Source organism: Narcine bancroftii, chromosome 5, assembly GCF_036971445.1.
Source record: "Narcine bancroftii isolate sNarBan1 chromosome 5, sNarBan1.hap1, whole genome shotgun sequence".
In the NCBI taxonomy this organism is placed as follows: Eukaryota; Metazoa; Chordata; class Chondrichthyes; order Torpediniformes; family Narcinidae; genus Narcine; species Narcine bancroftii.
Genome location: NC_091473.1, coordinates 178,647,009 through 178,673,380, shown reverse-complemented (window position 1 = coordinate 178,673,380; position 26,372 = coordinate 178,647,009). Strand labels below are relative to the sequence as shown.

At 45.6% G+C, this 26,372-nt stretch overlaps 1 protein-coding gene across 1 annotated transcript in view; it reads right to left on the bottom strand.

The window, feature by feature from the left end:
- Positions 1-26,372, bottom strand: part of grip2b (glutamate receptor interacting protein 2b) — a 95,734-nt gene that overhangs the window by 19,376 nt on the left and 49,986 nt on the right. The window contains exons 13-16 of the mRNA XM_069942410.1: positions 25,349-25,501; positions 13,680-13,866; positions 6,310-6,455; positions 3,824-3,904 (exon numbers count right to left, since the gene is read on the bottom strand). Of these exons, the coding sequence (XP_069798511.1) occupies positions 3,824-3,904; positions 6,310-6,455; positions 13,680-13,866; positions 25,349-25,501 (567 nt within the window). The remainder of the gene's footprint in view (positions 1-3,823; positions 3,905-6,309; positions 6,456-13,679; positions 13,867-25,348; positions 25,502-26,372) is intronic.

Genomic DNA, 26,372 nt, shown 5'->3' with positions numbered 1-26,372 from the left:
CCCTGAAGCTTCTCTCTATCACTACCTCTGCCTCCTGAATGGTCCAGAATTCATCCAGTTCCAGCTCCAGTTACCTAACTCTTTCTCCCAGGAGCTGCAGTTGGATGCACCTCTTGCAAGTGTAGTTATCAGGGACAATTGTGCTGTCCCAGATTTCCCACATCCTGCAATTGGAGCATTCCACTGCCCTAGAAGACTCCATTATCACTTCCTAATTTAAATTCAATGATTTTACCTTACTGGAATGAGGCTCATCCTCAGCCTCTGCTTGCCAAAGCCTCAAAGTCCCACTCCTACCCTAATCCACTCACACTGTGGCCACTTTCCACTGGCCAGTCTGCTTGACCTGCTGCTCTTTCTATTTGCTATTTGTCACTGCCCCTTATCTTAATTACTCTTCACTGTTCTGCTTAACCCTTAACTTGCCCTCAACTTGCTTTTTAAAGGCATTCATCTCAAGCTGGTTTTTGACACTCCCAGCTCTTTCGAGTTCCACACTCCTCCTCTTTCAGTAATGGTCCCGAGATGTCTACTGACCTCTCTCTCTCTCTCTCTCTCTCTCTCTCTGCTGCTCTGGGGTCAGAGGATTTCACTCTCTGCTAAAGGAGGTTCATCTCATCTTGGACCAGTCCTCATTACCCAGTTCTAGACACCCCAGCTGATGGAATTATCCCAACATCAGTCCAGCCAGGGCCTGTGCAAATTCTATGTCAAATGGGGAGAAATATAAAATTTCCAGATTCAAAGGGATCTGGGAGTCCTCATGCAGGACAACCTGAAGGTAAATTTGTAGGTTGAGTCTGTGGTGAAGAAGGCAAATGCAATTCTGGCGTTCATTTCAAGAGAAATGGAATATAAGAGCAGGGATGTGACATTGAGGCTTTATAAGGCACTGGGGAGACCTCACGGAGTATTGTGGGCAGTTTTGAGATCCTCATTTAAAAAAGGATGTGCAGACATTGGAGAGAGTTTTGCAGAGGTTCACAGGGATGATTCCAATAATGAAAGGATTATGATTTAAAGAGCATTTGGCAGTTCTTGGCCTGTATTTGTTGGAATGATGGGGGATTAGATTGAAACATTTCAAATGTTGAAAGGTGTGGATAGACTAGATGTAGAAGTGTTGTTTCCCATGGTCATGGTCTTGGACATAAGGCACACCTTCAGGATTGAAGGTTCTCTGCTTTGAACAGAGATGTGAGGAATTTATTCAGCCAGAGTGTGAATCTATGGAGTTTGGTTGCAGAGGCCAGGTCATTGAGGGTATTTAAGGCAGAGATTGATAGTTTCTTGGTTAGCCGGGGGGGTGGTCAAAGGTTATGGGTCAAAGGCCGGACAATGGGGCTGAGTGGGAAAATGGATCAGCTCATGATTTCTGCTCCTGTCTTATGATCTTACAAGGTGCAGGTAAACTCAGCATCTGGCTTTCTGAGGCCATTATTAGGCTGCTCCATATGAAGGTGAATGGCTGTTGTGAATTTCTTTCATGGATGTGCCTTTGGTTTGGATTCTCCCTCGCTTCGCTGTTTCAGCACAGCCCCACAGCCAGAGCAGCTGCATCCTCGCTCCACCATCAGATGTCTTATGCTGTCAACGTGGAGTTTCCCCAGGTAACCCTCCCAAAGGCGTGGTAGGTGGGTTCATTGGTCACTATTAACTTGCCACAGTGGGAATGAGTGCAGAGGAATAGTGGGAATTTACGGACACGCTACGGGGCATAGATTTACGGGGATATTAATGGAGATTGTGCTTGGTGGGATTGCCTGAAGACCCAACATCAACTGGATGATATGAATGGACTGATTTATCATTGTAGAAAAAAACTATAACATGAAAACATGGGAAAGAAACCATCAGGTGGCCAGGGTAAGAAAATGGTCCATTGCAACAGGCCATCTTGACCAAACTTTCTGAATCTCCCTTAAACTTCCTCCCATCACTTTACACGCGTGTCCTCTCGGGTGTAATCCTTTTTCCCAGGGGAAAGATTCTGACTGTCCACCCTGTCAACGCCCCTCAGGATTTTATAAGCCTCTGTCAGATCTCCTCTCAGCCTCCAATGCTCCAGAGAAAACAACCCAAGTCTATCCAGCCTCTCCCCGTAATTCATGCCCTTGCAACCAGGCAGCATCCTGTTCAATCTCTCCTGTACCCTTTCCAAAGCCTCCACATCTTTCCTGTAATGGGGCAACCAGAATTCCACACCGTACTCCAAGTGCAGCTTAACCAGTTTTATTTTCTTGCAGCATGGCCTCCTTACTTTTACACTCAGTACCCCATAAACCAGAGGAAACAAGTGACTTCACCTGGACTCCCAGGGAGAGAAACCACCCAAAATCTAGGAAGTAGCCTTAACTCCTCGGCTGAGGGCCCAATGCAAGACAAATAGCTCTGAGCACCCAATGAGTGTAAATGGATGATTCATAATCTACCACCAATTCCTCTCTTCTGGCAATCAGGCTTCTGAATGAACTGCTGCCTTTGCTCTGTTCTAACTGACCTCCCTCTTTGTATGGGTCGACTTGCTGGACTACTTGCAACTAGGGAGATGATGGTCAGCACAGACTAGAGGGGGTGATTGGCCTGTTTTGTGTGCTATGGTTCTAACGTGAACTTTCTTGCTGCACCTTGGTTCACACCAGTCCTCACTGAGGGGTCAGAAGTGGAGAGGGTAAGTAACTTCAAACTTCTGGGTGCCAACATCTCTGAAGACCTATCCTGGAAACATCACGTTGATGTCGATGCAATCATGAAGAAGGCAAGTCAGCAGATATATTTTGTTGGGAGCTTGAGAAGATTTTGTAGTTCAGCAAGTATCTTCTCTTGCAAGTATCTTCAGGTTTACCGTGGAGAGCATTCTGACTGAATGCATCAGTGCCAATACACGGGACAGGAACAGGCTACAGAGGGTTGTGAACTCAGCCAGCGCCATCATGGGCATCAGTCTTAACTCCATTAAGCACATTTACAAGAGGGAGTGTCCCAAGAAAGCAGCCTCTATCTTCAAGGACACTCACCACCCAGGCCATGCCCTCTTCTAACCGCTACCATCAGGAAGGAGGTACAGGAGCCTGAGGGTGATCACCCAACAGCACAAAAACAGCTTCTTCCCCTCCGCTATTAGATTTCTGAAGGGACAATAAACCTAAAGAGACTACCTCAGTTTTTTTCTTCTCTTGCATTAATTATTTATTTGTTTTAAATCTTGTATCGATGGAATTGTAATTTATAGTGATTTTGCACCTCGTTCTGCGCCATGCTGCAGCCGCAAAACAACAAATTTCATGACACGCTCATGAACCTGATTCTGATACCGACAATGAACTTGACCTTAATGGTGGGCGAGAATTCGGCCCAAACAGCCTGTTTCTATACTATATCTCTCTGTGACTCTGTCAGCTGGCCCTCATCACAGCTGTTCCACCAAGTCAGGATGCCACTGGGATAGCCCGAACAGGTGAACAAGCAGTGTGTGTCAGTGAAGTCTGCACCCAGCCTCTTGGCATTAATCTCTCTGATTACATAACACCTTTACAATTGCTACAAGTCTCAATACCTTCACAGTAGCTCAGTGGAACATTCTTGCTATGATTATTACAACCGCACAGTGAGTATTTGCATAGAGGAAGCTCCCATAATGAGCAAAGGGATATACACGATGATTATTGTTTGGTTGAAAGGTGGACTTGGGGGGAGGGGGAGGGCGGAATTTACGAGAGAAGTCATCTCCCACACCCTGAGGTGACAAGTAATTCCTGGAGGAACAGATCAATTCACAACATGATTCATTATGCGAGAGCAGAGTGTGAAGGAAACTACTCACAGCTGATGGTAATGCCAAGTTCAACGCCTCTCTTCTTGGGAAGTTTTACTTGAAATGTCCCACTGCTGGGAATAACAGATTCTATGGAAAGGAAGCAAAGACAGAAAATGTAGACTGAAACAATGGAACTTTATCTTGGATTCAGAAGGTACTAGGCCTTAGTCTTAATTTATTTAATTTAGACAAACAGCACAGTAACAGGCCCTTCTTGGCCATGAGCCTGCGTCACCCAAATACTCCGCGTAACCAATGAACCTTATAACCCCATGTATCTTCAGAACAAGGGAAGGAAATGGAAGCACCCGGGGAAACCCCACGCAGACATGCAGAGAACGTATAAACTCCTTTCAGACAGTGGTGGATTCGAACCCACATCGCTGGCACTGTAATAGTGTTGCATTTTCTGCTACGCAAACTGAGGCGTCCTACTAAAGCCCTAACGTTGTGCATTCGTAATGCTGTTGCTTTGTATCTTTCTGTATCTTGCACAAATCATCTGGAGAGGTCTGACAAAATCCTTAGTGTTCAGTGAATCTGTATTGTATTCATGTCCACTGTAAAAAAGCTTCAGTTCACTTCCCTTAAATACTCCAACATAATCATTCAGGTCAAGTGCTGAGTCCAAATGTTAAAATGGCAAAATAACTAGCTGGGTTTCTGTCATGTAACTCTGCATGTATCTCCAGCAATGGAAGCAGTGAAGCTTGGAAATCACCAATCAAAAGAGCCATTCAGTCCGTCATATCTTTGAAAGAAAAAATCATTTAGTTTCATTTCCTTATGGTCCTCGTCGAGGATATATTCAATTCCTGTTGGAAAATTACTGGTGAAGGTGCACCTGTCATCCGTAGCAGCAGAGCTTTCAAGATCCAGCACCTCTTTGGCTCAAATATTCTTCCTCTTCTGGAATCACCAACAGTGCCTCAATTTATTACATCCATCTTTCCTCTAAGTCTCTTCAATTTTCTCTCTTCCAACTATACATCATTGAAGTCTCAACCCCAGGAAGGTTCATTCTTACCACCTCTCTAAGACCACTTATTTTTAGTTCAGGTTTACAGTACGGCTACTTTACACCACACACACAAGCAGAGGTAGACAATAACACATGCTTTTGTGTAGACAGATGCACACATGCTCATGCACATTTCTTTTGTTGAAGAGTTATGACCTCAGTAGAACTACTGAAATCATCACCATCTTCCAGAGCAGATGAGGGGTGTCAGAGAGAGTGTATTTCAATGCTGGCCCTCATCACAGCTGTTCCACCAAGTCAGGATGCCACTGGGATAGCCCGAACAGGTGAACAAGCAGTGTGTGTCAGTGAAGTCTGCACCCAGCCTCTTGGCATTAACTGGATCCTGATCAGAATCTATGCAGATAGATGGTCTCGGTCCACCCACTGATGGTGGGACCAGACTCCAGAACAACCTTGACCTCCAGTAAGATGTTTGAGATGTTCACCTTCATACACCAGTAGAAATGCTGTAGAATTCTCATGCACAGCAGGCGAGAATCTCAGTCAGAATTTGTAGATAGCTCAGGTGCCTGATATATGATGACTGAAATCAGGACTTAATTCACTAATTGGCCAATGAATGGAATGTTCACTTCTCGAACATAGACCATTACAGCATTATGCAGTCCGTTGACCTAAAATGTTTACCGACTGATAGAAACCTACTCAATAAACTAAACCTTCCCTAACTTTATATTTCTTGTATCCGTGTGCATGTCTAAGAGCTTTTTCAAATGTCCCTATTGTTCCAGCCTCTACCACCATAATGTATTCCAGGAACCCACTATACTCTGTAAAAAAAACCTCATATCTGAGTCTCCCCAAAACTTTCCTCCCCTCACTTTGTGCAGATGTCCTCTGGTGTATGCTATTTTCATCCTGTGAAAAAAGGGTTTTGGCTAACCACTCTATCAATGCCTCTCAAGGTCTTGTAGACATCTATTAACTCTCATCCTTCTTCACTCCCAATAGAAAACCCTAACTCTTGCTTCAGAAGACACATTCTCCAATCTAAGCAAAATCCTAGTAAATGTCCTCTGTACCCTCTCCATGGCTTCCACATCTTTGAGGCAACCAGAAATTAACACAATATTCCAAGTTTGGTTTCACCAGAGTGTTATAGAGCTGCCCTCCACAACACTCAAATGGACAGATAAATGTATGCCCAGTCATTTGGGCTTTGAGAACCTCAAAGTGCATTGGTTCAGGGTGCCAAGTTTTCTACCTTAACCCTTACATCCAGCCTTGTTTTCACACCAGATTTGCTTCAATGACAGTTACTTGTGTCCAACTTCCCTCATCCTCGAAATGCTCTGCAACCTCCTCTCCACTTACTGCGTTGTACAGATGGAAAAACTTGGCAGGCACAAGAAACTAGATACGTTGTTCTGATGGGACTCCCATTCATGGCCTGGTTTTCCCCCAGGTGCATGCATATCTCAAACCACTCCCCTTGATCAGAACATACCTGCAACGTCGAACTCTATCTCCAGTGAAACTTTGTTTGCAAGAGCTGCATCCCGTAGCAACTGATTTGCTTCCTCCAGCGTCCCTTCCTCAGATGCCATGCCATTAATGGAGAGGACACGATCGCCCACCTGCACGAGACCACATCTGGATCCAGGAGGTGTCCGACCGGAAAATTCCAGGGAAGGAAGATGAAAAATGAAAGAAAGATGCCTATTTGATCCATGTACACCAGGTATTATTGAGCATCTCAGACATTGTGTCTTGCCATTATTAAACAATCTGGTCCCATCATGCACCTTCAACTATATCACAAAGCTTTTTTATTGCCAAGGAAATATGGTCAGTGTTTTAAGATGGAAAGTACAGAAGACAATTCATTCACAGTTCAATCCCAAATAAGAATAACATTCATTGACCTTGAATGCAGTAGATGTCAAAAGTATCTATTAAGGAATAAATTGACATGATGATTAGGAGAACTTCCCTGTCTCCATCAAGACAATACCATACATGAGGAAAACATACACAGTAAGAAATTATTTGTTTATTTGAAAGAGGTTAAATGCAGCTGAAGGACTCATACCAGGCCGTGGGCTGCTGGAGACTGAGGGACTCACACTAGACCATGGTTGCTGAAGACTAGGGGACTCACACCTGACCGTGGCTGCTGGACACTGGTGACTGAGTGACTCACACCAGGCCATGGGCTGATACAGATTGGGAACCAGGTAGAGTAACTGGGATTCAAAGGGGTGTTGAGGGCAAGAAGGGTTTCTGAAGGGGCCTCAAGCAAGAAGAGCTTCCTGATCATTTCAGAGGTTTGTATCTGGAGCTCAGGTTTGCCAGAGGATCATGTAGAAGGCTGTACAGCTTCAGAGTCTAAGGAACTCTGCTGAAGATGAATCTATGGACACTCAGTGATTCTGAAGGGACTCTCTTTTGCTTCATTTTTTCTCATTGTTCGTTCACCAGGAAATGCTAGTGGAGCCTCTTTGTGTGCCTTTATGGCAGGAAAACATTGACATAATTTGTGTATTATTATGATTTGTGTGTTGCTACATGACAATAAAGGAATCTGCTAAAGAAAACAATAAAGAAATAAATTTACAACACTTTGATGAACGTTCCTGTAGTTTATCACCACTGAGGAGTCGGTAATAGAAACAGGTCATTCGGTTACTTGAACATGCCATCTCTTGGTTCTGAGCTTCTGTACCTTGGTACAGATTGTTTCCCACGATGGGAGAGTCAAGATGACGAGGGAACAACTATAGGGCTGAAGGGCATCCACTTAGAACAGGGATGTGGAGGAATTTCTTCAGCTAGAGCACACATGTCAAACTCAGGCCCACGGGCCAAATTTGGCCCATAATATAATTATATTTGGCCTGCAAGTTCATATCAAATATGTATTAGAGCTGGCCCGCTGGCCGCCGCGCCAGTATAGCGCATGCACAGCTAATACTACAAATCCCAGAATGCTTTGCAAATGCGTTGGCACCAGCCCCTCAGCCCGCTAATCGCCCCCACCTCCTCTCTTTACTTTCATTAGGATCTGCGACCTGTCGCCTAACTCACATGTAATAAACCCCTTACGAAAAATGGCCAAACCAAAGACAGAAAACAGGACCTTTCAAGACAGGTGGGAGGCAAACTCTGACCCCAGAGTTTGATGAACTTGCATCTAAGAAGAGATGTCAAGCTTCTGGTTTAGACCCAGGTGCATCAGAGTAAATCACAGTGTAGCAAGCTAAGCTTGGATTCATATTTTCTTTGGTTAACTTTGGACTGTTCATAGTTGAAAGATTGAAGCAAGTTGTTATTTTTTTTAACTTGTTGGCTTGTGAAAAAAAAACATTTAAAAGGAGCTTAAAGGCTATAGAGAAATATTATTTATTGAATATTTTATTTCTCATTTGTTAATGCTTCTTCTGGAAAGAGTTTAACCAAAACTATTATTAAACATTTATTTTAATAAGAAAAAGATTAACATTACACATGTTGAAAGAAGAGAAAACATGCAGATGTTGTTGAAAATTTTCAATCAATATTTAGTTTGGCCCACGACTTAGTCCAAGTTTTTAATTTTGGCTCTCTGTGAATTTGAGTTTGACACCCCTGAGCTAGAGAGTGGTCAATCTGTGGAATTTGTTACCACAAGCAGTTGTGGAGACCAGGCCATTTGGTATATTTTAGGTAGAGATTGATTAGCCAGGGCATCAAAGATTATGGGGTGAAAACCGGGCAGTGGGACTGAGTAGGAAAATGGATCAGCTCGTGATTGAATGGTGGGGCTGACTTGGACTGAAGAGCTCCTATGTTTATGATCTCATGGTCTTATCTGATGTCCTGACGAATCCTTACATTTCACCCTCTAGAGATGCTGCCTGATCATCATCTGCTGCTTTTATTTCAGTTTTCCAGCATCTGCAGCATTTTGCACCATTGCTTTGAACATCCAGAAACATTTTCTCAGCTTTATGATCTCACCACAGATCAACTCCAAAATTCATTTGAATGAGGAAGTTCGGATTGATTAAAAATACATTTCCAGAATGATTAAGGATTGGCGTGTTTCCTGAGGACATCATTGAATCCCATCGGAATTTTGCAGCAATATCGAAACTCACCATCACTTACATTGATGTTCACATTTTATTACATCCCAGTGAGATTTGAACTCCCCAGGTTCACTTTGCATGCTGCAACCATTCACCATTTAAATAATAATCTGATCTGCTCTTCCATTTTTCTTTTCCAAGTGGATAACCTCACATTTACCAACCCTCTGCTGGAGTGAAACATGAAAGTCTGATTGTAGTGAAAACAATCCAAAATCCTGGAGGAACTCAGCTGGCCTTCTCAGAGTCCATATGAAACAAAGAAGCCTAGGGCTTCTGCTTATTCCTTAGTTTCTGATTGTAGTGAAAACAATCCAAAATCCTGGAGGAACTCATCTGGCCTTCTCAGAGTCCATATGAAACAAAGAAGCCTAGGGCTTTTGCTTATTCCTTAGTTTCTACGAACAGTTACACAAACCGTCTTATGCACAAGGACAGCAACTTTAAGAAATCATTGCTAGCATCCCTGGATGAACAGAATCTGTGACCTATCCCTTGTAAACCAATTACAAGGCCTTCACTGCCAGCAGGAGTGAGCGTGGGGGAGAACAATGTGGGCCAGAGCTTTCCTTCTCCAAGGAAAGCCCATGAATCTGCTGTGTTTGATTCCCAGCCCAAAGGCACCATGACATTTCACGGATTGGTTGTGCATCTGTGTATATTGAGCTCAAATTTTGAGGTTGAACTAACAAGATTTGAATTCACATTCTTCTAATCAGGCACATTCTGCTAATCATTTGTCCAGTCTGCAGATTCTAAAGACAGGAAGGCTTTCCTGATGAAGGACCCAGGCCCAAAATGTCGACTGCATTTTACTTCCTGTGGACGCTGCGTGACCTCCTGAGCCTCTCTGGCATCTGCAGATTGCCTTGTTTAATTAAATTTAGAACGTTTCTTTCTTCAAGGGCCCCCACCACCCAGGCCATGCCCTCTTCACTCTGCTAACATTGGGGGAAAAGGTACAGGACCCTGTAGATGAGCACTCACTGGCACAAGGACAGCTTCTTCCCTCCGCCATCAGATTCCTGAATGAACAATGAACCGTAGACTCTGCCTTACCTTGTATTTTTCTTTTCCATGCACTATTTGTATTTATTTGGTATGGTGATTCTAATAAATATTTACACTGTGACGCTGTCACAAAACAATGAATGTCATGACATGTTCAGGACTATAAATTCTGATTCGGTTCCTTTCACCACCTCAGAATGTTCTGTGTGGCTAATGATGTGCATTCCCAGACTACTTCTGCAGGCTGGAGGAGACCATGTACCATGTGCCCACGGAGTGTGCAAGGTTGCAGCCCCGCTTTGCTTTTCTGACGAGGCTTCGCCTGGCATTCTGATTGTATTTTAGCACCAAAATAACTCTATCTTTGGCCATCCAGTATGGAGGGGAGGTATGGGGCGGAGGTATGGGGCGGGGGGTGGGGGGGGGGAGAGATCTGCTGGTAGCCTTGGTCCTGGGCCTAACAAAATGTCATCCTGAAAGTGAGCAGCTCAGAACTCCTCCCAAAATCGCACATTGGCCATCTTCCGGGTTTATGTTCGAGCCTGGGCATCCTTAGAATGAGAGCAAGTGGTGACCATGGGAAGCATGGAGTGGTTCCTGGAACATTGGGTGGCGTGGGGAGTACATTGCATGCTTGATGGGATGGCAATATTTTAACATAGTTGTCCTATAAATAATATTTTGAATGATTTGAGGTTGGTTTGAGATTGAGTTAATGTAATTGTGCTAATGGATCAAAATGGCTTCCCAGAGCTGTAGTAGTGACCGCACTGCCATTGGTATGGACTCAAGAGAGTGGAGACACAGCGCTGCTCGGAAGGGTTCAGCCACATGGTGCTAAGGCCAGTGGTTCCGTACATGCTTTAAACAGCCTGATAGATGATCTGACGGTGTTTAATGCCCAAGATGGTGGCACCTGTTCTTGGCTGCGGCCATGAGGGTTGCAGTCTCTGAGGGAGCAAGTGGACCAATGCAGGGCACATTGAGAAGGAAAGAGGAGGTAACCACAGCAGTGGACCAACGCAGGACTCAGCAGCTGAGACACAGGCTGCAGGCAACTTGTGGTCAGGGGACCAGCAGGCACTGCGGGCGACTGGAGACTGGCTCGTGGGAATCAGGTATTGCAATTGGATTCAAGAGGGTGCTGAGGGCAAGAAGGGCTCCCAATGGGCCTCTGGCACTAAAGGCTTCCTGATTGTGTCGAGGGTTTGGGTCTGGATATCGGGTTCCTGAAGGGTCTAACAGGGGTCTATGGTGCTGCAGAGGCTGTGGGAGGCAAATGCTCAGGAGGGACTCTCTTTTTCTCGTTCTCCCAGGTAGTGTCGGGCAACTCTCTTATGGTGACTCTTTATCTGCCTTAGGCAATTTTGTGTAATATTGCTTGTTCTGTACGATTACATGACGATAAAAGGATCCAGAATATTTGGAAGAACTCCTGGAGAGTTTTTAGAATGATAAAACAGAATTGTGAACTCTTTTATATCCTTCTGAGAGGGTGGAAGGCCCGAGTGCAATTACTTATCAGAAAGTCAGTACCTCATCGTCACAAATAACATGGGCACATGGGCCGACGTCAGTACCATCTTTCAGAAAATTCCTTTTGTCCAATTCCCTGATGTTTCCTAGACACCTTAGTTTTGGATTTTAAGATTTTGTTTAATTTAGCAACCTGTGTTACTCTCCGGTCTATGTTCTCTCCAATGGTCCTCAACTCCCACTGATTCCAATAACCCTCAACTCCCACTGATTCCAATGGCCCTCAACTCCCACTGATTCCAATGGCCCTCAACTCCCACTGATTCCAATGGCCCTCAACTCCCACTGATTCCAATGGCCCTCAACTCCCACTGATTCCAATGGCCCTCAACTCCCACTGATTCCAATGGCCCTCAACTCCCACTGATTCCAATGGCCCTCAACTCCCACTGATTCCAATGGCCCTCAACTCCCACTGATTCCAATGGCCCTCAACTCCCACTGATTCCAATGGCCCTCAACTCCCACTGATTCTCCTGCCACTCACCAACACAAAGAGTAATTCACACTAATATTCAGCCCACTAACCAGTGCATCTTCAGAACGAGGGAAGAAGCCGGAGCGCCCGAGGAGGCCCATTTGGTCAGAGGCAGAACATGCAAACTCCATACAGAGAGGAGCTGAGATCAGAAGTAAGCCTCTACTGCTGGAGCTGTGGAACAATGACTCCTTCTGCCACATTACTGTGTTGGGCCATCAATAACTCCAAAACACTGAAGTTGAACGAACTGAGAGGCTTTTATTAGCATTAGAACAAGAGCACATGAATGCTGCTTGACTGTTCTGCACTGGGCTGGCGCTGTGGAACATTCTGGAGCCTGTGGGAGGAGCTATAGGCACAGTCGGTCAATGGGTGTGCCCAAACAGACAAACACATACAGTGGCTTACCACACCTTTCTCGCACGGCTCACATCCCCAGAGTGTGCCTTGAAACATGAGGAACCTACTACAACAGGCAACCTAACACAGGAGATGACCGTATTCTTGATTGCCGATTACAAAGGCTACTCTAGATAAATTATTTGAATGTGTTGTGTAACTCCAAATCAATTCCAAGAGCTTATATTTCCCAGTTCTTTTAATGTCAGACAGTAATTTTACTCTGCCATTGAATGGATCATAAAGAGTATACAGATTTGTAACCATAATAATTAGCACATCAAAATAATTACTGAGGAAAATATTGCACCTTATTTACTCCACAGAGTTACATTTCAATGCAATTTCCCTGACTTTGCACTGTTGCACCAAAGGTTAATGGCACTGTTGAAACAGAAAATTAATATTAATTTAAAACATTTTTTCTTTAATCCTAACAGTATTTTTCCCTTGGGATAGGGTTCTGATCCTTCTGTGGCATCTTTTTAATGCCCTAAAAGCCTCTGAGAGCCCTGATTCCAGCCATTGTAGAACCCATGATATTAACTCTTCCATCACCTTATTTCTGTAGAGGTGCTAGGCTCTGGAATTTCCCCCTCTACTTCTCCCTTTAACATCCCCCAGAAAATCTACCTTTTTGGTCACTTCCCCAGGTTCCATCTTGAGTGACGTGGCAGAAGGAGTCATTGTTCCACAGCTCCAGCAGTAGAGGCTTACTTCTGATCTCAGCTCCTCTCTGTATGGAGTTTGCATGTTCTGCCACTGACCAAATGGGCCTCCTCGGGTGCTCATCTGACACTCTTGGGGAGTGATAATTCTAAATGCGGGCAGGATATGAGTGAAGGAGCCCAGCAGATTCAATGGTGTTCCATGCAGTTTGAGAAACAGCCCCACCCCAGGTCTAAAATCTCGGGTTGATTTGGCCCTCCCCCTGCCCCAACATTACACAGAAACTTGATTAGGTCTCACACAAGATTGTGATACAGCTGATTACAAGTAATCACCATTCTCCAGCAGATAATTATATAATGAAGTCAATTGCTATTCGTCAGAAGTTGACTTCATTTCAATCTCACAAGCTTTGCTCCACCACCTTCAGCATTCACCAGGTGGAATCTTCCTTCTGTCACTGACATGTCTCTTTCCAACCATGGAATGATCAAATTTATTTCTACCTGACAATGAGTCTCTTGTTCTCCTCACCTCCCACTTCAGACTCTCTTTCTGTGGACAAGTTACCAAGAAAGGGTTGAGTTTTCCTTTGGTCGTTGGTACGTCTCTCATTCATTTTTAACAGGCGATAACACAAGGGGGCCTAACCTCTCTGCAGGGCTATCCGGATCGATAAATCGTACGAGCGGCGGAGATGAGAGAGGCTCGGTGGCAAAGATTCCTCCTTGAAGTTGCAATCCAAATCCGGTCAAAGGGTCACCCTTCAGCAAAATTTCTGTGGTCTCTGTGTGGACGATTTGTCCTCCTGGACCGATGGTGCTCGAGGCCAGTGACACTGGAGAGCAAGAAGATCGGTATTAAGGACCAAGGAAAGTGGGAGCAAGTTTTTAAATTGAACTAAATTGTCACACAAGCTAAAATATAGTGAAAAAAATACGTTGCCTGCAAGACAACCCATACTTAAGTACAGCAATGATAAAGGGAAGTGCAAGGCATGGTGTTGCAGTACATGCAAAGGGTACAGTGCAACAGTGGGAAAATCCAAAATACAAAAAGTACAGTTAAATAGTGCAGAGGTGTCATCTTTTATCAATGAGATGTTTGTTTAGGACTTTGATAAAAGCAGGAAAGAAACTATCATCAATTGGAGGTTTGTATTTTCAAACACGCACTTTCTTCCCGATGCAAGGAGGTAGAAGAGGGTACGGCAGGCTGGGTCGTCTTCAGCTCTACTGTTGCCCCCGTGTGTTCATGAAGGAGTCACAAAGTCATTGCCCGATCACACTATGAGTAGTAAACCACTTCGTTCTTTTACTCTCGGCCTCATTCCGATAAGCAAACCTGAGGCCGCTGAACATGGTTACTGAATACCAGCAGTAATAGGTCTCACTCTAAGGCTCCCAAATGGCGCTGTCAGCATCCCTAGTTAGTGTGCTTCATCCAGTGGAGAGAGCCAGAGGTGAGTGATGCAGGACTAGATGCCAGTGGACCGCACCGGGTGACACCATCAGAGGGGATGACACCAAAATGACCAAAAACGTTAATGCAGTGTTGTCGCAGAAATTTATTATTTTTTATAAAAATATCCCTATAGTTAGTTATAACAAAAACATTTTCCATAAGCCCAGCTTACATGTATCAATATACCTAGAAGGCTAAAACTCGATGCTCATTTACTTTTTAACCTTCTAATGCACTGTCATTATTACCCAAATACAATAATGATTTGAATCACGTGGTTTCACCTCCATGCAGTACAAGCGCACGCTGCTGTTTTTGTGCAGTTGGTGTTTTTATAGTCGCTGTTTTTGTCAAATTTGCTGGTGTTTTAGCTACAATATTGTTGTAATTAGTATTTATTTCAAATTCTATTGTTTTCCTACCAAATTTTCACTTTAACCACATGAAACTATGTAAATGTAAATCAGCTGTGCATATTGTGACAGAAAATGTTGTGTTTTATACTGAATATAGATATGATTTTGGGAGATAAAGTGTGGGTGTTTTTTTTAAAGTGTAGGTCACATACAAACACTTCAGAATAGAACTCATTTAAAATACTAGAGCTCTGCTCAAGCCAGACAGGCCAGTTCCGAGAGTCTTTGCAAAAACTTTGGGGAGTGCCCAAGGGTCTTCACTAATAGATTGTTGTTTTGAAAAATAATAGATGAAAGAACTCAAAGGATTAGGTCCGGAGCCACAGGCTGTCTGGGTGCTGCTTGCTGTTCTAAGGGTGTCATGTGGCTTTGCAATTAGAGAGGGAGTCAAACAGGCTTTTCTCTGGGGCGGGGGGGGAGGGAGAGAGAGAGAGAGAGAGAGAGAGAGAGAGAGAGAGAGAGAGAGAGAGAGAGAGAGAGAGAATTCAGTTTAGCAGCAGCAGCTGGGACTGGAACAGGACAAGCTGGTAAGTTTGTGGAAAAACCCATTTGGAAAATGGGTTGTGAATGCTTAGTTCAGCCTGGTCAAAACCCTTGCAGTTCATGCAAGAGGAGAGGACTGGCTGTCTTATGTTTCACTTGGAATAAGAGAAACAAAAAGGAACTCTGTGGTGACCTGACAGAAAGAGGTCATCATCTGGAAAACCCTGATGGGGAAAGTTTCTTCGGCAAGACACTGATGTGGCTGATTAGAAGGCATCAGTTTGTGTCTAGCGATCAACAAATCTCTCTCTGAACACCAACAAGAACCTTCCTGACCAGTAACCATTTACCTTTCATGCATCAAAGCCTGGTGAACTTCATAAATGTTAAATTCTGTGCACAGAATTGCCTGCAACCAGTGAACTTGGAGGAATGAGAAGTGAGATTGGACTGTGAATCAAAAAACTTTTCTGAACTTACACATTATATCCATGTGTGCTTAGAATTAGAAGGGGGTTAAGTAAGTTAATAGTATTAAATTGGAGTTCGATCCTGTTTTCATATTTAAAGATAATTAAAAGCAACTTTAGTTTAAGTAACCATTTGTCTTGGTGAATATCTGTTTCTACTGGGTTTGGGGATTTAAAGGCATACAATGCTGGAGAGACTCAGCTCTTCAACCATGGTGTCCACAGAATTCTGTGTTTTACCCCTTGTAATTTAAAGGTGTAACTTTAATTTTGCTAGTTGTTTATCTCACTACTCTGGCCATTACATTCAGTGATAAATGGGAATTATGATTTACAAGTGACATTAGTACAAAAAGAATTACTAAAGATTCTGTATGGTGTTAGGTCTGCTTTGTTCATGAATGAGTGAGACAAACACCAGACTGAGTCGAAATCAGGGTTCTTTGTTCTTTATTACCGGATTGTAACACTTGCGACTAACAATGTTAGCCGGAGAATGCATTCTGCCGTTATCAGCAAAATGGTGATTTTTTATACCCTTGGATACGTGCTTAGAACATCATCATATCATTACTTGTCCAATGACTAAAACTGTTGCTATCCTTTCCCTGCTAGCTTCCTGCCTCTCAATCCATCAATGTCTCTCTTATCTTGTAAGTACAAGGATGCATTCACATCTTGTTACAGCCCTGTACAGGGTAACTCCTTACACATTCCCATCTCATGATGTTTTACCTTACAATGGTCCATGTGTGGGGGTCCATGTGGGAGAGAGGATGGTGACACTTTGAGTTACCACACTGGGTGACACCAACCCTAGTGACGTCACTGAAGATATCTTCTTTCCTCTCAAGATGGAACAAGGATATCTCAAGGCACTGCTCTGAGAACAGCCACACAATCTGGTCAGTTATTTATTCACCATTCAGGACAGGCTATCATATGATCAGATTGCAGTTTGTGGGGTTTAACCTCTGTGACCACAGGCAATGGTCCACTTGCGCCAAAACCTTCTACCTCATCACCATTTGGGGCCTCAAACAGACCTTCCAAATGAAGCAACACTTCACTTGTGAATCTGCAGGGGTCACCTACTGAATCTGGTGCACCCGCTGGGGTCTCCTCTCCCTTGGAGAGACTGGACATAGATTGGGACTGCTTTGCTGAGCACCTCGCCTCTTCCCACTGCAATAACGGGGACCTCCCATTTCAAATCCCCACCCAATTCCCCTGCTGACCTGTCTGTCCATGGTCTCTGCCCTTTCATCCCTCCTCCTTTTAATTCAGGCACCTGCCTACTTTTTGCTCATACCTTGAATAAGGGCTCAGACCTGAAATGTCAGTAATGTATCTTTACCTCCTACAGACTGTGATAGTACAGACCTAGCACCAATGTATATAGTTACAGTACCTAGAGTGTAATGACTGTGCTTACAGCGATTGGCTGAGAGCTTAGCCACGCCTATTGTCTGGGCCTTAAAGGGTTGTGTCCCTAGCCAGGTCGGATCATTCCGGACTGGTCGGCCACCTGTGAAGGGCTCTTGTCTGTTGCTAATAAAAGCCTTGGTTTGGATCAACGTCTTTGGTTCTTTCGACGAGCTCTACACAGATGCTGCGAGACCTACTGAGTTTCTCTGGCGTTTCTGTTTTTATTACATTCACACCATCTGTATTCTTTTGTGTTTCACTTTACTCCCTGCAGACTCGTTGTCCACAAACATAGTGACCCCTTCTCCTCCCCAATTCTGTCTGACCACAAACTGATCCCTCAATCAGTGCAAAGCCACAGTCCCCCAACTAATTGTACCCAAGACGCTGTCCCGAAACACTGAACCCCACCCCAAAACACAGCCCAACATGCTGCCACTAATACAATGGCCCTTTAAATACTGCCTTGACACACTGACCCCAACACACTGTCCTCCACACAATATCCCAAACACATTGCCTCTAACTCACAGCACTTGGCAGACTGCACATATTGTAAGGGCCTCACCAAACCGCTCCTCCATTTACCACACCTACTGACCCTGAACTCATTCCTGGCTTGAGGTCCACTCCATCCCCACCCACACAGCAAAAGCCTGATTGGCCCATTCCTTGCGTGGGATCCCAATGTCCTGCCAGTTACTGACTGTGGCTGCATTGGGCCTTTGCACTATTTGTCTGGTCTGTCTTGGGTCAGGAATGGGGGTGGTCCTGGGGAATGGGATGGGGGATTTGGAGAATGGGGGGTTCATTGAAAATGGGGTCCCATAAAATGGAAGCATTAGGGAATGTTGATGTCTGATGGAATGGGGTAGGGGAACAAGGAGGTTGAGGAACAGGGATGAGTGAACTGAGGATGGGGGGGTTGGGGAATGGCAGTTCTGGGGAATGGGAGAATTTGGAGAATGGGGGTGGGGGTTCTAGAAAATAGGAAGATTTGGGGAATAGAGGGGTTCAAGAGATTTTGGGGTAGAGAACAAGGGGGGTTGAGGAATGGGGTGGCTCTGGGGATAGGGCTTTGGAGAAAAGGGACGGGGGAAATTGGGTTTCTGGGCAACGGGAAGTCTTGGAGAATACAGGATGGCGATGTGGGTGCAGCTTCTCCAGACCAGGTTCTACAGAAATTCCACAAGTAGGCACGAGGATGGATGTTGAATCACAGGGAGTCAGGTGCTGAAATTTGGGAATTGCCGAGCAAGACCCCCAAGAAGAGGCTGTGAAGTTGTGCAGACTCGACAGCTGAATTACAGAGCTTCCATTGCAACCTTGCAACCTTGCGAATCGAGGCCTCTGTTGGGGTGATGTGGCCTTCTAACTTCGGTGCCAATGTTAGCGTTGCCTGTTGCTGATGGTAGAAAAGACAGCACAACATAGTCGGAGGAGGTGTTCAGGAACAGTGCCCGGTTCGGGGGCCCTGAGGTTGCGTCATCTAGGATCACGGGGGTTCATGGTGGGCAGTGCTGAGGATTTGGGTGGAGAGACTGCAAACTGTGAGTTGGTTTCCCCTAAAAAGCTGGTGGACATTTAACATGCAGCAGACTTAAGACGGTGGCGTGGCAGTAACCTTTCCATAATGGGTGAATGGACATTTTAACATCGAAAGTTTATTGATACTGCATCCTGTCTTTACTGTACCCATTGCCTAACCTTTGAAAAGTAATGTTTCTTGTACACTTTAATGTAGTTTTGTCAAATTGTAAATTTAGTGGAAGAGAAACAGTTTATTTTTGAAATGTTTTATTATCATTTATATTTATGTTTACAAGAGAATGAGAGCCAGCACCATTTTATCGCAGGGCAAGTGTAGCAAACCAGAGGATATCTGACCGAAGTGAAGGGAGGAAGGCAGTAGGGAATAAGTCAGGGGTAAGTTTTTTTTTTATACACAGAGAGTTGAGGGTGCCTGGAATGCTTTGCCAGAGGTGGAGGTGGAGGTGGCTGTAACAATAGGGACATTTAAAAGTCTCTTAGACAGGTGCATGGATGGAAGGAAAATAAAGGGTTATGAGGGAGGGAAGGTTTAGGTTTTTTTTAGATGGTCAGCATAACATCATGGGCCGAAGGGCTGTAATGTTCTACATTCTAGAACATTTTCTTCTGGATTATGTGCCATCCTCAAACCTGTGAATACTTGCTGAGTCATAGAATTTTAACTTAACCAAAAGGGGATTTCATCTTTTTGTGGTTCATGTCATTGCGATGAATATCAGGCACTCTCCCAGAGAGGAAGGAGACCAGCAGCTACCTGGAGAGCGTACCCCCTCCACTGAAAGAGGACCATGAACTATTTAACTCATTGATGCTGCTAACGTCACAGGGACAGGAGTACCTGTCAATATACATTTAATAGTTTTCAAAAGCAATTAATTTTGTGAGGCTATTGAAGGGATTTTGTACTCCTTATCTAAAATGTTAGAACCACAGATCATTACAGCACAGAAAACAAGCCATTTAGTCCTTCTAGCCTGTGTCGAACTATTATTCTGCCCCACTGACCTGCACCCACTCCATATCCTTCTATACCCCTCCCATCCATGTACCCGTCTAAAATTTTCTTAAATGTTAAAGTTGAGCCCGCATTCTCCACTTCAGCTGTCAGCTTGGTCCATGTGCTCACCACACTCCGCATGAAGAAATTCCCCCTAATGTTCCCCCTAAACTTCTCTCCTTCCACCTATATCCCATGAACTCTAGCTCTTGTCTCATCCCAACCTCAGTGGAAAAAGCCTATCTACATTTACTCTGTACCCATCATAATTTTAAATACCTCCATCACATCTCCCCTTGTTCTTCTGCCCTCCAGGGAATAAAGTCCTAACCTGTTTAACCTTTCCCTGTGACTCAGTTCCTGAAATCTCGCCAACATCCCAGTAAATCTTCTTTGTACCTTCTTAATTTTATTAATATCTTTCCGGTAGTTAGGTGATCAAACCGGAACACAATAGTCTGATCATTTGAAAGCATGAACTAAAACGGTCTAAAGTCCACCCTGATAAACTTCCTGGTGGTTCTCCGATCTCAGCAATTTGTCTACAAAAGGTGGCATTGCAGCGATGATACGCTCCCAGGTTCCATCCTGACTACCACCACTCCCCCAACCCACCCCCCCACCCCAAACCAGCCCTGTCTGTGTGAACTTTGAACACTCTCCCTGCATGAGTATCTTCTGGGTACATCTGGCTTCCTTCCACATCCCATTGCCATGATGTTGACGGGTAAATTGACCATGCAGAATTCCCTAATTACATGAGTGAATTTGGGGAGAGCTGATTGGGCTGGAGGGAGAATCAAACAGGATCAGTGTGACTGGGTGCTTGATGGTTGGTGCAGACTCAAGGGCTGGTTCCTGTGCTATACGTGCCCAAGGGTACCAAATGGCTGATGACAGCACATCCCATCTCAAATTATTCACTTACCTCTGTCGTAATCACGATTTTGCAACAGAATTAAAGGTAATTACGATTAATCAAAACGAACTACCGTACTTCAAGCATTCGCAAACAACCACTCCAACTGTCTCCAAGCTCTATCCAAACATCTGCTCCACACCAACAGTCTCCAAGCATTCTCTAGACGTCTGGTCCAACGGTCTCCAAGCTCTCCCCAGACGTCTACTATATGCAAACTGTCTCCAAGCTCTCCCCAAACGTCTGCTCCACACTAACTGTCTCCAAGCTCACTCCAGACGTCTGCTCCACACCAACTGTATCCAAGCTCTCTCCAGACGTCTGCTCCACACCAACTATCTCCATGCTCTCTGCGGACGACCACTCCACACCAACTGTCTTCAAGCATTCACCAGACATATGCACCACACCAACTGTCTCCACTCTCCAGATGTCTGCTCCACACTAACTGTCTCCAAGCACTGTCCAGACATCTGCCCCACACTGTCTCCACACACTCTGCTGATGTCTGCCTAACAACCGCTCCACACATCTGCTCCACACCAAAGGTCTCCAAGCAGTCGCCAGTTGTCTGCTCTACACCAACGGTCTCCAAGCACTCTCCAGACATCTGCTCTGCATCAACTATATCCATGCACTCGCCAGATGTCTGGTCCACACCAACTATCTCCAAGCACTCACCAGACGTCTGCTCCACACCAAATGTCTCCATGCTCTCTCCAGTCATCTGTTCCACACCAACTGTCTCCAAACACTCTCCAGAGGTCTGCTCCATTCTGTCTCCATGCACTCTCCATATATCTGCTCCACACCAACGGTCTCCAAGCACTCACCAGATGTCTGCTCCACACCAACAGTCTCTATGCAGTCTCCTACGTCTGCTCCACACCAACGGTCTCCATGCTCTCTTCAGACATCTGCTCCACACCAACAGTCCCCATGCACTCTCCAGATGTCTGCTCCACAACAACTGTCTCCATGCTCTCTCCAGACGACCACTCCAACTGTAATCATGCTCTCTCGAGACGACCGCTCCAACAGTCACCATGCTCTCTCCAGACGACCTCTCCAACTGTCTCAAAGCACTCTCCAGACAACCGCTCAAACTGTCACCATGCTCTCTCCAGATGACCTCTCCAACTGTCTCCAAGCACTCTCCAGACAACCGCTCCAACTGTTCACTCTCCAGACATCTGTTCTACACAAACTGTCTCCATGCCCTCTCCAGATATCTGCTTCACCACAAACGGCCTCCAAGCACTCTCCAGACGTCTGCTCCACACAAACGGTCTCCAAGTACTCTCCAGACATCTGCTCCACACCAACTGTCTCCAAGCTCTCTCCAGATGTCTGCTCCACACAAACGGACTCCAAGTACTCTCCAGACATCTGCTTCACCACAAACGGCCTCCAAGCACTCTCCAGACGTCTGCTCCACACAAATGATCTCCAAGTACTCTCCAGACATCTGCTCCACACCAACTGTCTCCAAGCTCTCTCCAGACATCTGTTCTACACAAACTGTCTCCATGCACTCTCCAGACATCTGCTTCACCACAAACGGCCTCCAAGCCCTCTCCAGACGTCTGCTCCACACAAACGGTCTCCAAGTACTCTCCAGACATCTGCTCCACACCAACTGTCTCCATGCTCTCTCCAGATGACCACTCCAACTGTAATCATGCTCTCTCGAGACGACTGCTCCAACTGTCACCATGCTCTCTCCAGGCAACCTCTCCAACTGTCTCCAAGCACTCTCCAGACAACCGCTCCAACTGTTCTCCAAGCACTCTCCTAACATCTGTTCTACACAAACTGTCTCCATGCACTCTCCAGACATCTGCTTCACCACAAACGGCCTCCAAGCACTCTCCAGACGTCTGCTCCACACAAACGGTCTCCAAGTACTCTCCAGACATCTGCTCCACACCAACTGTCTCCAAGCTCTCTCCAGATGTCTGTTCCACACCAACTGTCTCCAAGCACTAGTCAGATATCTGCTCCACACCAACTGTCTCCACGCACTCTCCCGACATCTGCTCCACACCAGCGGTCTCCAAGCACTCTCCAGACATCTGCTCTACACCAACTGTCCCCATGCACTCTTGAGATGTCTGTTCCACACCAACAGTCTCCAAGCACACTCCGGATGTCTGCTGCACACTAACTGTCTCCATGCACTCTCCAGATATCTGCTCCATACCAATTGTCTCCACGGAATCTCCAGACATCTGCTCCACACCAACAGTCTCCATGCACTCTCCAGATGTCTACTCCACACCAACTGTCTCCATGCTCTCTCCAGACGACCACTCCAACTGTAATCATGCTCTCTCGAGACGACCGCTCCAACTGTCACCATGCTCTCTCCAGACGACCTCTCCAACTGTCTCAAAGCACTCTCCAGACAACCGCTCCAACTGTCTCCAAGCACTCTCCAGACTTCTGCTCCACACCAACGGTCTCCATGCACTCTCCAGACATCTGCTCCAGACTAACTGTATCCAATCATTATCCAGACGTCTGTTCTACACAAACTGTCTCCATGCATTCTCCAGACATCTGCTTCACCACAAACGGCCTCCAAGCACTCTCCAGATGTCTGCTCCACACAAATGGTCTCCAAGCACTCTCCAGACATCTGCTCCACACCAACTGTCTCCAAGCTCTCTCCAGATGTCTGTTCCACACCAACTGTCTCCAAGCACTAGCCAGACGTCTGCTCCACACCAACTGTCTCCATGCACTCTCCAGATGTCTACTCCACACCAACTGTCTCCATGCTCTCTCCAGACGACCACTCCAACTGTAATCATGCTCTCTCGAGACGACCTCTCCAACTGTCTCCAAGCACTCTCCAGACAACTGCTCCAACTGTTCTCCAAGCACTTTCCAGACATCTGTTCTACACAAACTGTCTCCATGCACTCTCCAGACGTCTGCTCCACACAAACGGTCTGCAAGTACTCTCCAGACATCTGCTCCACACCAACTGTCTCCAAGCTCTCTCCAGATGTCTGTTCCACACCAACTGTCTCCAAGCACTAGCCGGACGTCTGCTCCACACCAACTGTCTCCACGCACTCTCCCGACATCTGCTCCACACCAGCGGTCTCCAAGTACTCTCCAGACATCTGCTCTACACCAACTGTCTCCATGCACTCTTGAGATGTCTGTTCCACACCAACAGTCTCCAAGCACACTCTAGATGTCTGCTGCACACTAACTGTCTCCATGCACTCTCCAGACATCTGCTCCACACCAACTGTCTCCACGCACTCTCCAGACATCTGCTCCACACCAACTGTCTCCACGCACTCTCCCGACATCTGCTCCACACCAGCGGTCTCCAAGTACTCTCCAGACATCTGCTCTACACCAACTGTCTCCATGCACTCTTGAGATGTCTGTTCCACACCAACAGTCTCCAAGCACACTCTAGATGTCTGCTGCACACTAACTGTCTCCATGCACTCTCCAGACATCTGCTCCACACCAACTGTCTCCATGCACTCTCCAGACATCTGCTCCACACCAACGGTCTCCAAGTGCTCACCAGACGTCTGATCCACACCATCTGCCTTCATGCACTCTTGAGATGTCTGTTCCACACCAACAGTCTCCAAGCACACTCCGGATGTCTGTTGTACACTAACTGTCTCCATGCACTCTCCAGACATCTGCTCCAGACTAACTGTCTCCAAGCTCTATCCCGACATCTGCTCTACACCAACGATCTCCGTGCACTCTCCAGACATCTGCTCCACATCAACTATGTCCATGCGCTCTCCAGACGTCTGCTCCAGACTAACTGTATCCAATCACTCTCCAAACGTCTGCTCCACACCAACTGTCTCTATGTATTTTCCACATGTCTGTTCCACACCAACTGTATCCAAGCTCTCTCCAGATGTCTGCTACTCAACAACTTTATCCAGACGTCTGCTCCACACCAACTGTCTCCAAGCATTCTCCAGACGTCTACTTCACACCAACTGTTCCCCTGCATTCTCCAGACGTTTGCTACTCAACAACTTTATTCAGACGTCTGCTCCACAACCACTGTAACAGATGTGCTTCAGTTTTAATTGCCATACATCAGAAAGATTAAGAAAAATTACAAGGACATTTCCCGGACTTGGAGCCGAGTTACAGGGCAAGTATGAGTAGGGTTGGACTTTATTCCCTGGAGCATCACAGAATGAGGGAAGATTTGATAGAGGTATTCAAGATTATGAGGGGGAGACAAGAGGGTTAAGAATGAAATGTGGGATGTTTAAAGGGAACTTTCAGGGAAACCTCTTCAAACAGAGAGGTGGGAGTGCGGAATGAGCTGTCAGCTTAAGTGGTGAATGCAGGTTCAAGTTCAAAACTTGAGATTTGATAGGCACTTGGATGGAAGGTCTCAGTGCTTGTCGATGGGACTAGTAAATTGTTTGGCACAGACTAAATTGATTAAAAGGCCTGCCTCTGTGCTGCAGTGTTCTACAGTTCCACGATTCCACTGGAGAGGGTGCAGTCATTTTCCTGGGCTTTAGCTGATGCATTTTCGAAGACTGATAACAAATCAAGAGATAAAGCGATAGACTCACGTGAACTCTTGTATTCTTTCCTTTTCACTCTCCGCCTCATCATGGTTGCCCGCGGACTCATTGGATGGGCCGTCCAGGAAAGAGTGCTTGTGTTCTGTGAACTGAAACCTGAGGTTCCAGAGGAAGGTGGGGAACAGCTGACAGGGACCAGTGCTGTGGGAGAGAAAGGGTGTGAGAGGGTAAGCTTCAGTTTTGAAAGTAACAGACATAAAGCACAGTGGCTGAGGATTTGATTCGGGTCTACAGGACCTGATCTCCAGGGCATCAGAGAGCAAGGTCATAGAGACATTATGTCCCAGAAAGAAGCCATTCACCCCATTGACTCCTGTTGGGTGTCTTCAAAGAAATTCATTCAGTTGAACTCACCTGTTTCATTTCCTTACCTCGGGGGTTGATCCAATTTCCTTTTAACATCACTGATCACCTCTGTTTGACCACACTCAAGGGCAGCACAAGTTCCAGGCCAATCCCATGTGTGGCTTTAAATAGTTCCTTCTCACATCATCTCTGCATGTGTTGCCAAAAACCTTGCTCTCATCAGCAAATGGGGAAAGGTTCCTTTTGTCTAAATCTTGTCCACCTCTGTCAAACCATCCCACAATTCCCTTTGCTTATCACCTAAGCTCTGTTTTGGGGGTGAGGGTGGGATGAGTGTGGTCTAAGCAGACCTTCCTGTAGCCAACTATTCCAATCCTCCCAACCATTCCTGCATGGCTATGTCTGTCCTCAGTCTCATCCATTGTTGGGGTGAGGTCAAATGCAAGCTTGAGCAACAGCACCTCCTGGTAAGCCTTAAACCCAAAAGCACGAACATAAATTTTTTCAATTTTGGTCCCAGTTTCCATCTCTTCTTTCCTTACTCCTGTATCTTTTTCTTTTCTTTTATTCTAACTTTACTCCTTCCTCCAGTGCTCTCTCTCTCTCTCTCTCTATCTATCTCATACATATCCTGTCCTCTTCCTTATCATCTCTTAATCTCTCACTCAGGTGCTTTCCCCCTTTACCTACATAATATTCACTCCCT